The following is a 13,524-nucleotide window of genomic DNA, read 5'->3' on the forward strand; positions in this document are numbered from 1 at the left end:
GAAACAGTTCTAACACTTCAGAAATCTAAAGCTGTTACCATTCACTGGTTTGCCATCAATGTATTCATCTGTTCCATCCTTCCCTTGCACATCAGCACATGGCAATAAGTGTAATCCCGAGATTATTACCTGTGAGACCCTCCTTTTCTAACCACTTCCCTGGTTCTCCAAATAGTCCTGCTGCACCTCATTTTACTTTTCTCTGCCCACTTCCCACCTGGCCAGGTTGGCCTCACCCCTTCCTCAGCAGGTTGTCATGGCAGCCCTCCACGCCCACGAGCTTCGGTAGGTGGGGCCAGTGAGGTCACTTGCCGCCAGGTGAGCTGGGGCCTCCTGCCCCGGCCGCGCGTCGCGGGGCGGAGTCTTGTGAGACGGGGAATATGGCTGCGGGCGGTTGGTTGGATGTGGAGGAAGGCCGGTGGAGTCCACGGTGGTTGTGGTTGTTCGCGGGTCTGTACTTCCAGGCTGCTTTCTTCTGCGGTTGCGTACAGGCCGTGCCGGAGCCCGGGTTGTGGAAGGGGACGGTGGGGCCGGTGAGTTGCTGGGAGGCGACGGGGGCTGTTGATGCGGTGCGGGTCGGGTCGGGTCGGTGCCGAGCGCTGACGGTGGAAGCGGGCCGTGGGCCGCGCTCAGCCCTCGGAGCTACCGGGTAAAGTAGACAGCTAGACGCAGCCCTCTCGCTCACAGTTTAACCCCAGGCTCCAGAGGCTTTGCTACTTCGATCTGCATTTAATCACCTAAATCAAGCTCGTTAGGAGGGCTACAACACAGTTTGTTCAACTGGCTCTCTATTAGAACCACGCACTATTTCTACTCCCTCATAGCCTTTCCCCGCCAAATATTTATTTCCCTAAAAACAGCGTTGCAGGGAGAAAAGCGTAGTGAGGTAGGCATTCGGCAAGAAGTTGGCCATCCGTCAGTGCAGAGTACTTGAGTTGGGAGGCGATGTTGCGGCTGTGCAAGATATTGCTGAGACTGCACTTGGAGCACTTTATTCATTTTTGACCACCTTACTGAAGGAAAGGTGCCATTAAACTAGAAGAGAACGGTAGAGCTTTGACAATGTTGCTAGGACTTGAGGCACTGAGTTAGTTATAAGAAGAAGCTGAGCCGGTTATTGAAGCCTCGGCAAATGGGGTGTAATCTGATAGTGATATAAAAGATATGAGGGACATTGGTCGGCTGAGTGCACTAGAATCATGACTAGAGGGCATAAATTTAAGGTGAGAGGAGAAAGATTTCATAGGAACTTGAGGTCCAACATTTTCCACACAGGGTTGTGCATGAATATAATATGAGCTGCCAGAGGAAATGATTGAGGTGGGTATAATAGCAGCATTTTTATTTATTTGGCCAGGCAGCATCTATGGAAAAGAGTACAGTCAACATTTTGGGCTGAGACTCTTAAGCAGGACCTGTAAAAATTACTTCCCTGTTCTGCTGTGCAATGGGATCAACTTCCTCCTCACTATCTATCTTCCCTCTTGAATAATTTTTACATGTTCATTTTTCAGAATCTATTTTATCTGGCAAGGTCATCCTTTATTGCCCACCTGCACTCAAAGGCCACTTTATGAGGTACATCTGTACACTGCTCATTAATGCAAATACCTAATCAATCATGTGGCAGCAACTGGATGCATAAAAGCATGCAGACACTGTCAGGAGGTTCAGTTGTTCAGAGCAGCCATCAGAATGGCAAAGAGATGTGATATAAGTGACTGACAGGATGGTTTGAGTTTCTCAGAATTTGCTGATCTGGTATATTAATGCATAACAGTCTCCAGAGTTTCAGAGAGTGGTGTGGGGGAGGGGGGGGTGTAGTCCAGTGAGTGGCAGTTCTGTGGGCAAAAATGCCTTCTTAATGAGAGAGGTCAGAGGAAAATGGCCAGACTGGTTTAAGTTGACAAGGCGTCAGTGACTAAAATAATTGCCCATTACAACAGCAGAATAGCATCTAACCTTGAAGATGATAAGCTGCAGCAGCAGAAGACTGAACGTATTCAGTGGCCACTGAGTGTGTAATTGTCCATGAAGTTGCTGAGCCACCTTGAACTGTTGTAGTTGCTTTGGTAAAGGAACTCTCACAGTTGTAGGATTTGGATCCAGGAGTAATAACAGAATAGTGATATTTTTCAAAGTGAGGATGGTATGAACATGGAGGGGAGTGCATAATTGCTGGTATACTTGTGTGCCTTCTGCCTATTTGTTAGGTAGAGTTTGAGGGTTTGGGAGTTTAAAGTAACCTAAGTAACTTCAGTGCATTTTGTATTTGATGCTGTGTTCTAATGATAATGGAACAGTGAACAGAGTGCCCATCAAATGACCTACTTTATCCTAGATGGTGCTGAGGTTTTTGCACGGTATTGGAGCTGCACTCTTCCGGGAATGCAGAGTATTGCATCGTGCTTCCAGTGTGACTTTAGGATGATGGAACTGTTCTAGGACTTTAGCAGGTGATTCAAATACTACAAGGTGCATATAGTCTGACCTGCTCTTGTATCTATGTAACTGGTTGAGTTGGTTTCTGGACATTAGAGGTTCTCAGAGTATTAGTGTTGGAAACTGAGCAATAGTATTTATTGTTACTGAATTCGAAGATTAGGTTTTTAGATACTGCCTTGTGGAAGCTGGTCAGTGCCTGGCACATTAGGGAAATCGGTGTTACATGCCTGAATTTTATTTAGGTCATGTTGCATGCAGATATATGCTATTTCATTTGATGAGAGGCTACAAGTGGTATTAAGCATTTTGCAGTCATCACTGAAATAGATAGATATACTTTATTGATCCCGAGGGAAATTGGGTTTCATTACAGCCGCACTACCCAAGAAGAGAGCATAAATATTGCAATACAAAAACCACAAACAATCAAACAACAATATGCAAACTATGCCAGATGGAAATAAGTCCAGGACCAGCCTATTGGCTCAGGGTGTCTGACCCTCCATGGGAGGAGCTGCAAGGTTCGATAGCAACCTCCCATGACGCCCAGTGTTGTATCTCGGTGGAATATGGCCAGAGTCCAACAGCAAAAAGTTCAGTATCCGGTCTACAAACACGTTCCTCGATCGTAATATGACCAGCATTGCACTATCCGTTGTTAACCAGAACAGCAAGCCAACTCCTTTACGCTTACCGCTCTCAGTGCACTTCTGGTCAGCCCAAACGGTCTGGAAGCCATCCTTGGAAAAGTTTTGATCAGGTATGGACATTCCATTTCTGGCTTAAAGGAAAGAAGAATATTGATTCAGCAATTGAAGGTGATTTTGCAAGGACACTGTCCCCTGATTGACTACTGCAGAGCAGTCCTGGGAGTGGAATGCTTGATTACCAGCATCAACAACAACCTGACTGTTTTGTATTTTAGACCAGTAAACATTTCTGAAGTGCCTTCAATAAATTAGCATTGGTATGGTGTTGTGTACACCCTCTTTCCTCCATAAATTTTTTGGACTGGCTTTTTTGGCCATCAGTAGTGATTAAGTGTCATTGGAGACAAGGAAACCATTCAATCCATCATGCCTGCTTCTGCCACTCTGAAAGAGTTATTCAATTATTCTTACTCCTGCTCTTACCCTGGAATTTTTATCTAATTTCCTTTTTGAAGTTGTAGTTAGATTTTTGTGAAAGTGGGGTAATGTTGGCTGTGGTTTGTTCACCTGACTGATATAAGTAAAATTGAAATGTTTTTCCATCTAGTTGCCTTGTGCACACATTTTTGTGCTGATTTTTGTATTCGTCCATTATCATAGAATTGGTACTACACAGGAGGAGTCTATTCAAACCAGCAAGTAGATATCTGTTGGAGGTTTACATTTTTTTTTAAATACCATGAACCCCACCATTAGCCCAGGAGTCCATGGACCCAAGGTTGGGAACCCCTCCCTGAAATCAAATTGCTGGAAATGTAAAGTAGAAACTGAAAATGTTTGAGTAGCTCAGCAGGTTAGACGGCATATGTGGAAATTTGAAGAATCAATGCTTCGTGCTAATGCTGACCTTTATGCAGAACTTGGAAAAGGAAAAAGCAAGTTAATTTTGAACAGCTGAGATTGTGGAGTTAATGTTAGTGAAAGAAATCTTGATGATAGTGAGAACAAATACCTTGATGCAGCAGTTACGAGCTCTTTGTATTTTGTAATTTGTCATTTCTAACAAGACTGGGGCATGCTGAGCAGGTTAGACTAAACTTGTAGATACAGAAGTCAAAATGATAACACAACTGGCTACTACTGTGTGATACATGCAGATTTCAATATTGAGGTCAGACAGTGGTTCTCTGATAAATATCTGTGACTTGGAAAATAGAAGTACACTGGCTTGTTCACATTATTAAAGTAAAACTAATGTTTATTGCACCAAGTTTTAAAAAGAAAGTATTGTTACTCTCAATTATATTTCTGTTCTTGTCCTTGGTAATTTCAAAACATGATTACCTGATCAGCAAGCTTGATTGCATTTCGGCTGATGTTTACCAGGGATCTGTGCTAGTTTCTGAATGAAATGCTGTGGTAGGTTAGCAACACTATTACAGATTGGGGTATTGGAGTGGGAGTGCAGTTCCGGCGTCATCCGTAATGAATGTGTATGTTCTCCCCATGAGTGCATGGATTTCCTCTGGGTTCTCTAGTTTGCAACCAGAGTCCAAAGAGCTGCTGGTTAATTGGTCATTGTAAATTGTCCTGTGTCTAGACTAGAGTTAAATAGGTGGATTTTTGTGCAGCACAATTTGTTGGGCTGGAAGGGCCGAGTCTGTCTTGTATCTTTAAATTTTAAAAAAAATGTGTAAAGAAGCAATGTCCACCATGAAAGAGCAGAATTATTTAGGGAATTTTCTTTTGGGGCAATGTCAAGTGTCATCACTTCACTAATGACAGCATACAGTTGCAAAAAAAAAGTTTGAGAACCCTTTGCAATTAGGTGATTTTCTGCATTCATTAGGTGTGGTCTGATCTTCATCCAAGTCACATTAATAGAACAAAACAATATTTCTAAACTAATAATACACAAACAATTTTGCTTCTCAACAATACTGAGTACACCACTTAAACAATCGCAGTCTAGGTTCAAAAAATGTATGTGAACCTCCGGGGTAATGCCTTCTACAAAAGCTATTTGGAGTCAGGTGTTCCAATCAATGAGATGTGATCGGCGGTGTGAGTTGTAGAGGAGCTCTGCCATCCCTTTGTGTGTGTGTGTGTGTGTGTGTGTGTATGTATATATATTTTAAAAAAAATATATGACACAAAGTCAGATTACTGATAAAGCCTGTTGTTCTCAGGAAAGATCTGTTTATGTGCACCATACCTCAATCAAAACAACTTTCAGAGGATCTTGGAAGTATTGTAGAGATGCATGAGGCTGGAAAAGGCTACAAAAGCATTTCTAAAGATCTGAACGCTCATCAGTCCAAAGTAAGAGAAATTTCCTACAGATAAAGGAAACAGTATTGTTGCTGCTCTCCCAAGGGGTGGGTATTCTGCAAAGATCACACCAAGAGCACAATGTGCAATGCTGAATGAAGTGAAAAAGAACCCAAAGGTAACAGCAAAAGACCTGCAGAAATCTCTAGAACGTGCTAAAGGCTCTGTTCATGTGTCCAATATAAGAAAAGCACTGAATAAGAATGGTGTTCATGGAAGGAAACCACTGCTCTCCAAAAAAGAGCATTGTTGCAAGTTTGCCAAAGACCACTTGGATGTTCTGTAGCACTTCTGGGACAATGTTCTGTGGACAGATGAGAGAAAAGTTGAACTTTTTGGCAGAAATGTACCTTGCTGTGTTCAGAGGAAAAGGTTGCATGGCACAACACCAAAACCTCATCCCAACTGTGAAGCATGGTGGAAGGAGTGTCAGTGGTGCTGTTTTGCTCTCCCAGGGCCTTGACAGCTTACAATCATTGAGGGAACAATGAATAAAAATTGTATCAAGACATTTTACAGGAGAATGTCAGGATAGCGGTTCGTTACCTGAAGTTTAAAGGATGATGCAACAAGACAATAATCCGAAACAAGTAAATCAACAAGTGAATTGTTTAAAAATAATTGTGTTTTGGAATAGTTAAGTCAGAGTCCAGACTTTAACCCAATTGAGATGCTGTTGCATGACCTGAAGAGAGCTGTTCATGCAAGGTATCACAGAAATATTGAACTGAAACAGTTTTGTGTGGAGGAGTAGTCTCAGATTTCTCCTTGCCATTGTGGAAGTCTGATCAGCAGCTACAGGAATGTTTGGTGAAGGTTAAAGGAGGTTTTACCAGTTATTAAATACAGGCGTTCCAGCCTGGACTGTGAATGACTATACAGTTTATTCAATAAAGACATGAAAAGTACAATTGTTAGCGTGTTATTAGTTTGGGCAGATTCTGTTTGTCTATTATTGTGACTTGGATGAAGATCAGACCATATTTTGAGTAATTAATGCAGAAAATTGGGTAATTGCAAGGAGTTCACACTTCTTGCAACTATATGTCTCTATACCCATTGGATGAAATGCATTTACCAAGTTTGCCTTGATTAGCCTCGTCTCTCATTCCAGAGTCTGGAACTTGGTTGCAAGTTTTTGTCATAGTTCTGCCAAGATGTAGGACAGCAGTTACTCCTGCATCTTCTTTTGAGTGTTTGCACAATTAAAAATGCTTGGTGAATATCCACAACTAAGGATATCCGTCCACATTGAAATACATCTGAAGGTAATACATTAACATCAGAAATGTATCCTAATTCTGCTCCTATGTCTCATGGTCTGGGACAGGTTTTAAATTATTTACAAGGGTAAATAATTGTGGTGGGATGGAGATGCATCTCCACCAAAGGAGGTGTAAGGCACTCCTGTCTACCAACCTGTGGATCACCATTGGGTAGGACGTAGCACCTGCTTAGCTCCCCGATCAGAATTACATGAAGCCATGGGAGCAGGTGGTGTGCTCTTTTGAGTTGGTGTATATCAAGCAAAATCTCTAAAGGGTGTTGATGATGGCTGGAGTCACTCGGCTTGTAAAGGTGCTGCTTAGAAGATGGCAATAGCAAACCAGTTCTGTAGGAAAAAATTTGCCAAGAACAATCACGGTCATGAAAAGGACATGGTCACCCACGGCATATAGCGATGACAAGATAATGCTGTAAATTTAACATTTTAAAATATTGGTAGTAACTTTGATTTCATGTTGCTGAGATTTTGAGATCCACTGTTGCTAGTTTGAAAAAAGCAGGATTATGTGCTGAATGAGATTAGCTGACTGCTGTTTTACTGAGTGTGTGAATTCTGCAGTTGATATTCTACCTTTTTAATGGTGGAATCAATACCTAAAGGGAGGAGTAAAAGTTTGACTAGTTTCATAGTATTGACAGTGCCTTAAGATTGAATGAGCAGTGGACTAGAGGGATATCTGATTCCTAATGAAAAAGTACACAAATATTTGAATTTAAGTCATCACTATAACAAGTTAAGGTTCATGAGAAAAAGCTGAAATATTATTTAAAGTTCTAAAATGTCTTGGATCCTTGCAGTTGTTGAATAATTGTGTACATCAAAAATATCTTGTGATCAACATGGGTTTGCAATTGTTGGTTTTGTTTTTCAATTTTGTACAAGCTCCAGGCTGAAATGATATGTCTTCAAAGTTATATTATTTTTATAAAGTATTAATGAAGAAAGGAGCAATCAAAACAATCTCCTTGTGTCAAACAGTATCTTAGCCAACAACAGATGGCACCTTTTCCTCTGAGTCAGTAAATTATGGGTTTAAGTGTCAAGGTGGTGCATTTTGGAGAGTGTAGGTATATAGAACAAGCTGCCAGAAGAATTGGTAGAGGTGGGATAGAATTACAAAGATTGAAAGAAATTTGGACAGGTACATGGATAGAAAAGATTTAGAAGGACACGAGTTAAATGCAGGCAAATTGAACCAGCTCAGGGAAGCAATTTGCTTGGCTTGGATAGGTTGAGCTGAAGGGCGTTTTTTTGTACTTAATGGCTTTGAGGCATTGAGCATTTAATCTTGGGCTGATTGAGAAGTGCAGCACTATTGCAAGTGTGGTCTTTTGGATGAAATATATGTCATTCTCAGGTGCTTATTAAAATATCCAATGAAATTATAAAAGCAAAGAGGTTATTTCTTGTTTTGGCCGATAGTTATCCCTCAATTGCCATTGCTAAAGTAAATTATCTCAGTGTAGTTTTGTGGGAGCTGCTGTGCAAATTAACAATTGTTTGGAAATTCTTCATTGGCTGCAGAATGCTTTACATATTCTAAGATCATGAAAGATGGTCTGTAATCCATAATTTTATAAATGCTTAAGGTTCTGAATTTTTAAAACTCTCATTGAAGTTATAGTTCATAATTTCAGATGGAAGACATAGTTCAATGTAAATTTATTAATGTACATATGTCACAATATACAATCCTGAGATTCATTTTCTTGTGGGTATTTATAGTAAGTACAAAAACAAGCAAAAAATTAGTAAATAAATATTGAAAATGTGCGATGAAGAGTTGTTGAAAGTGAATCCTTAAGTTGTGGGAACAAATCAGTGTTGTGGTGTGAAGTTATCCCCTCTGGTTCCTCAGCCTGATACTTGAGGGATAATAACTGTTCCAGAAGTTTTGGAGTGGGTCCTGAGGTTCTTGTACCTCCTTCCCTGCTGGCAACAGCAAGAGGGCATGACCTAGATGGTGGAGATCTCCTATCACAGCGCTGCATGTAGTAAGTGTGCTCAATGGTAGGGAGGGGTTTACCTATGTTGGACTCTGCTATATCCACTACTTTTTGTATGCTTTTCCTTTCAAGGGCATTGGTATTTCTATACTGAGCTGTGATGCAACTAGTCAACGGCAGTTGTGTGTTGGACCCAGGACAGATCCCCTGAACTGATGAAACTCAGGAATTTAAAGTTAATCACCCTCTCCACCTCTGATCCCCTGATGAGGACTGGCTCACAGACTTGTGGTTTCCTCCTTCTGTTGTTAATAATCAGCTCTTTGATTTTACTGACATAAAGTGAGAAGTTATTGTTCCACTCAGCCAAATTTTCAACCTCCCTCCTCTATGCTGATTCATTTGATTTGGCCTATGACAATGGTGTTGCCAGCAGCATTAAATTTGGCATTGGAACTGTGCTTAGCTTCATTGTCATAAGTATAAAGAGAGTAGAGCAGGGGGCTAAGCATAGCAATGGTGCTGATGGTGATTGTGGTAGAGATATTGCTGATATGAACTGACTAGGGTCTGCAAGTGAGGAAATGAAGTTTTCAGTTGCATAAGGAGGTATTGAGGCCAAGGTCTCGGAGCTTATTGATTAGATTTGAGGGGGTAATAGTATTGAATGCTGAGCTGTGTTCAATGAAAAGCATCCTGATATCTGCATCTTCACTATCCAGATGTCCAGCTTTGAGAAAAGAGCCAATGAAATGGCATCTGCTGTTGATCTGTTGTGATGGTAGGCAGATGTAAGTCAATTCTTAAGCACGAGTTGATACGTTTCATCACCAACCTCCTCAAAGATCTTATCACAGTGAATATAAGTGTTACTGGAAGATGGTGAGAGTGTTGAGTCTGGCAATGGGCCACAGTCTCAAATACGGAGGCTATTTGTGTCTGAAATAAGAGAAATATCTTTAGGCAAAAGGAATTAATCAAACAGGGCTATGAGATTTATCCTTTGTTTACGTCAAAGCCAGCAGTGATAAATTTCGTAAGGAATTGAGAGGTACGGATATTGACCTCAGCACCATTTTTGTTCTCTAAGATCAGGAATGATCTTGCTGAATGACAGTATTTTTGAGGAGCTGAATAGCTTCCTATTTGTCATGCCATGCATATTCTTCAGGTAAGTGAACACCAATTTATTACTTCATCTGAACTTAGAACAATTTTTTTGGCAAGTACTTGTTTGTCATGGAACAATGAACAAATGTTGGCACTACAAAAAAAACAGCTCTATATATTAAGTTTGTATCTGGACATGGAGGAAAGAAAGTTTTAATGTTTCGTTGTTTTCATTTAGGAAGAACTCACCAAGTTATAAGTAGGTTGACATGTACAAATGGATCTGTCATATTTTCTTTATCAACACCCAATGTTACACTGCTGCTTGCTTCAACTGGTTATTGAATTGTGGGTAACTGTGAGATAACACTTGTTAAATAATTTTCCTTGAAGATAAATGATAGCAAAATGTTCTTCTATTTATGTGGTTGTTCAGTTGAGTCCGACTCTTCCTGACCTCATGGATCATAGGGTCCATGGGGTTTTCATGGCAAGATGCGGAAGTAGTTTGTCAGGCCTTCCTTCCGCGCAGATACTGCTGCTACCCAGGTTGGGACCCGGCTGGGCTTGTACTCGGGATCACCTGCCTTGAAGTTGAATGCTGATGCCACCACACCACCAGTTGGCCTCCTATTTGTACAACTCCTTAAATGCATTTTTGAATCTCTTTTAGAATTGGTAAAATTACCACCCTATTTGTATGTTTTATTGATTTAATAAGAAACAAGAGCAGAAGTAGGCCATTTGGTTTTTCAAGCCTGCTCCATTGTTCAATAAGATCATGGCTGACCTGGCCATGGACTCGGCCCCATTACCCTTAATTCCTCTAATATGCAAAAATTCATCTAACTGTTTTAAACATGTTAAATAATGTGGCTTCTACTGCTTCCTTGGAAAGGGAATTCTACGGATTCACTACTCTCTTGGAGGGGGGAGAGAGCGAGAAGTTCCTCGTGCGTCCCAAATCTGCTCCACTAATGTTGAAGCTTTATCCTCTAGTTCTAGTCTCACCCACCAGTGGAAACAACTTCTGGGTCTCTGTTTTCTGTATCCCTTTTGTAATTTTATGTTTCTATAAGATTTCTTCATTATTCTCAGTTCCAGTGAGTATAATCCCAGGAACTTGATCTCCTGATCTCTCTTCATAGGTTAGCCCCCCCGCCCCCCCCCCCATTTCTTGAATAAACCTGGTAAACCTGCTTTGCAACACCTCTAATCCCAGAATATCTTTTCTCAAGTAAGAAACCAGAACTACACACAGTACTGCAGATATTGTCTCACCAGTACCCTATACGGTTGCAGCATAACCTCACTGCTCTTAAATTTAATCCTCTAGCAATGAAGGCCAACATTCCATTTACTACTTGACAGATCATTCCGCTTGCAAACCAATCTTTTGCGATTCATGCATCAGCATTCCCAAATCTCTTTGCACAATAACAAGCTGCATCCTTTCACTATTTAGACAATCTGATTTTCTCTTTTTCCTTCCAAAGTGAATGGCCTTGTTTATGAATATTATACTCCACCTGACAGGTCTTTGTCCACTCACCTAACCTCTGTTTCTGTCTGAAGACTCTCTGAATACTCTGCACAATTTGCTATTCCAATGAAATTTAGTGTCATCACAAACTTGAATATGTTACACATGGTCCTCTCTTTCCAATTGTTAATGTATGCTGTGTATATTTGTGGGTTGAGCAGCACTGGCATTAATCATCAATATTAATATTCAAGCAACTCTTGGATTACAAATCAAAATAGTTTGCAACATCAGTGATCCAAGTAATTGACTGTTATTTGATTTTTTTTTAAAAAAACAGACGTTAAATCTGGCTACAATGCATTTAGTGATGGAGTCCAAAAAAGTTTGGTTTGGAATGTTAGAACTTGAGTGATTTTAATAAGAAGAGTAATGTCTGCAGGTTTAAGTGCTTGTATGCTTTGGCGTGTTGATAACTACTTGGTTCTTGAATGGGCATACAAATTGTATTTTCTCACCAGTGCTTCATTTCCTTTACAGAACCATAAACCTCTAGTGTTTACAAAAACAATGTTTAACAAAACAGATATAGCACTTCAAGGTAAGTTTGTTTTAAAATACATAGTTAGAAGTTGACCACAGTTAATTATGTCTGATGTTGCAATACTTGCTTTTTCTATTTTAAAAATGAATACCTTGAATTCTGTACAACAGTACAAAACCCACTCTCCAACCCCTTTTAGTTTTCTTCAGTATTTTCTAGAATAGCTCTTATAAACAAATCTTTATAAATTAAATCTTTTATGGAATTAATGTTGCATTGCAAAATAATTTTCAATTAGTTTTAATTATCACTTCATTTATCAAAGAAAACAATTGCTTTTTTTGATCTAGTGAGTACCCAAAACAAGTCCACACTGAGAAATTTTGGCTCTTTTTAACATAACTTGAAGCTCTTTAACCACTCAGAAGAGTGGTTTCTTTTTTCAAAGTGTTGAGAGATCAGAATGAATATTTATAAGAAATTGTACAGTTCCAAGGCTAATATGGTAGAACAGATATGATGGGCTAAATGACCTAGACATAGCTACTCTATATAATGCGGGAGCAGTATAAATTCTTAGGTTTTCCATCCTGAACAATGTATTTTGTAATAAATTTTCTATTTTTCCCATCTGGATCTTTATTGAAACAAGCTAGATAGCACAAAAGCAAAATACTTCCGTTGTGAGAAACCTGAAGCAAAAAAAAAGGGAATTTTGCCTGATGCTCCATATTCTCGTTGGTAAAGCATTCCAAGTATTAACCACCTTGTCAAAAATATTTTTCTCATCTCAGTTCTGAATGCACAATCCCTTATTTTGAGATTGTGATCCTTTATTACAGAAAGATGAGTGAGGGTCATATATTATATCAACAACAACCACCTTATTCTACTTAATTCAACCAGCCCAATTTCTCTTTGGAGGTCAGTTGATTGCCAACCTGCCATCCCAGGAATCAGCCTGATGAGCCTTCATTGCACTACTCTCCATTGCAAGAGAGGGGAAACAGAGCTCCAAAAACTGTGGCTATCTTTGCGAGGGTTTTTTTTTTTGCCTCATCTGTCTTAAATGGATGACTCTGATTTGTAAACTGTGTTACTCAGTTGTTTCCATACTGGTTGTAAATGTCATTGATATTAAGAAGCCAAAAAGTAAGTACTTGGAGACAAAATACAGAGCAGATTACTGTAACCAATTGGTTACCTCTTTCAAAAACTCTTGAGGGATAAATAATCTTTACCATGCTCCAGAAGTCTATAATTGAGCTGTAAATGCTTCTGTCATTGCAGTTTTCTGTTATCTATTCAACTTGGTAAAGCTTGGACTGGCAGTGAAGTCAGTTCTCATCACCAGACAGCAATGGCAGCAAAGCCTTATAGAATTGATTGTCCTTTCCAACTCGCAACTGGGCTTCAAAATCACCCTAGACCACATCTCCAATTTTCACCTACTATGATGTCAACTTACTAGACTCTTTAATTACTCCGATTTGATTACTCTCTGGCAGTTTTCAGACTGGTCTTTGACCTCTCTTTTCCACCTTTTTTTCTTATTGTTACCAAACCTCAGGTTTGTTTTTGTGAGATTATAAGATAACTCTTTATATGAATGGCTAGAAAACTGTTTTGTTTTATTCCTGTATTAGTCCTGCTGAAGAAATACAAAATGAGAGAACTTCAGTTGCTGGAAAACTGAAATAAAATGTAAAATGCTGGATATATTCGGC

General features: G+C 39.9%; 1 protein-coding gene across 2 annotated transcripts in view; it reads left to right on the forward strand.

Annotated features, from left to right (window-relative positions):
* The first annotated feature begins 324 nt into the window (after positions 1-324).
* tmem87b (transmembrane protein 87B) overlaps positions 325-13,524 on the forward strand; it is a 48,641-nt gene continuing 35,441 nt past the window's right edge. Inside the window, exons 1-2 of one of the 2 annotated variants that reach the window (XM_072246997.1) lie at positions 325-533; positions 11,794-11,854. In XM_072246997.1, coding sequence (XP_072103098.1) covers positions 381-533; positions 11,794-11,854 — 214 coding nt within the window. In that variant the 5' untranslated portion in view covers positions 325-380. The remainder of the gene's footprint in view (positions 534-11,793; positions 11,855-13,524) is intronic. The other variant, XM_072246989.1, reaches the window with a different exon arrangement.

This window comes from Mobula birostris, chromosome 2, assembly GCF_030028105.1.
Source record: "Mobula birostris isolate sMobBir1 chromosome 2, sMobBir1.hap1, whole genome shotgun sequence".
NCBI lineage: Eukaryota > Metazoa > Chordata > Chondrichthyes > Myliobatiformes > Myliobatidae > Mobula > Mobula birostris.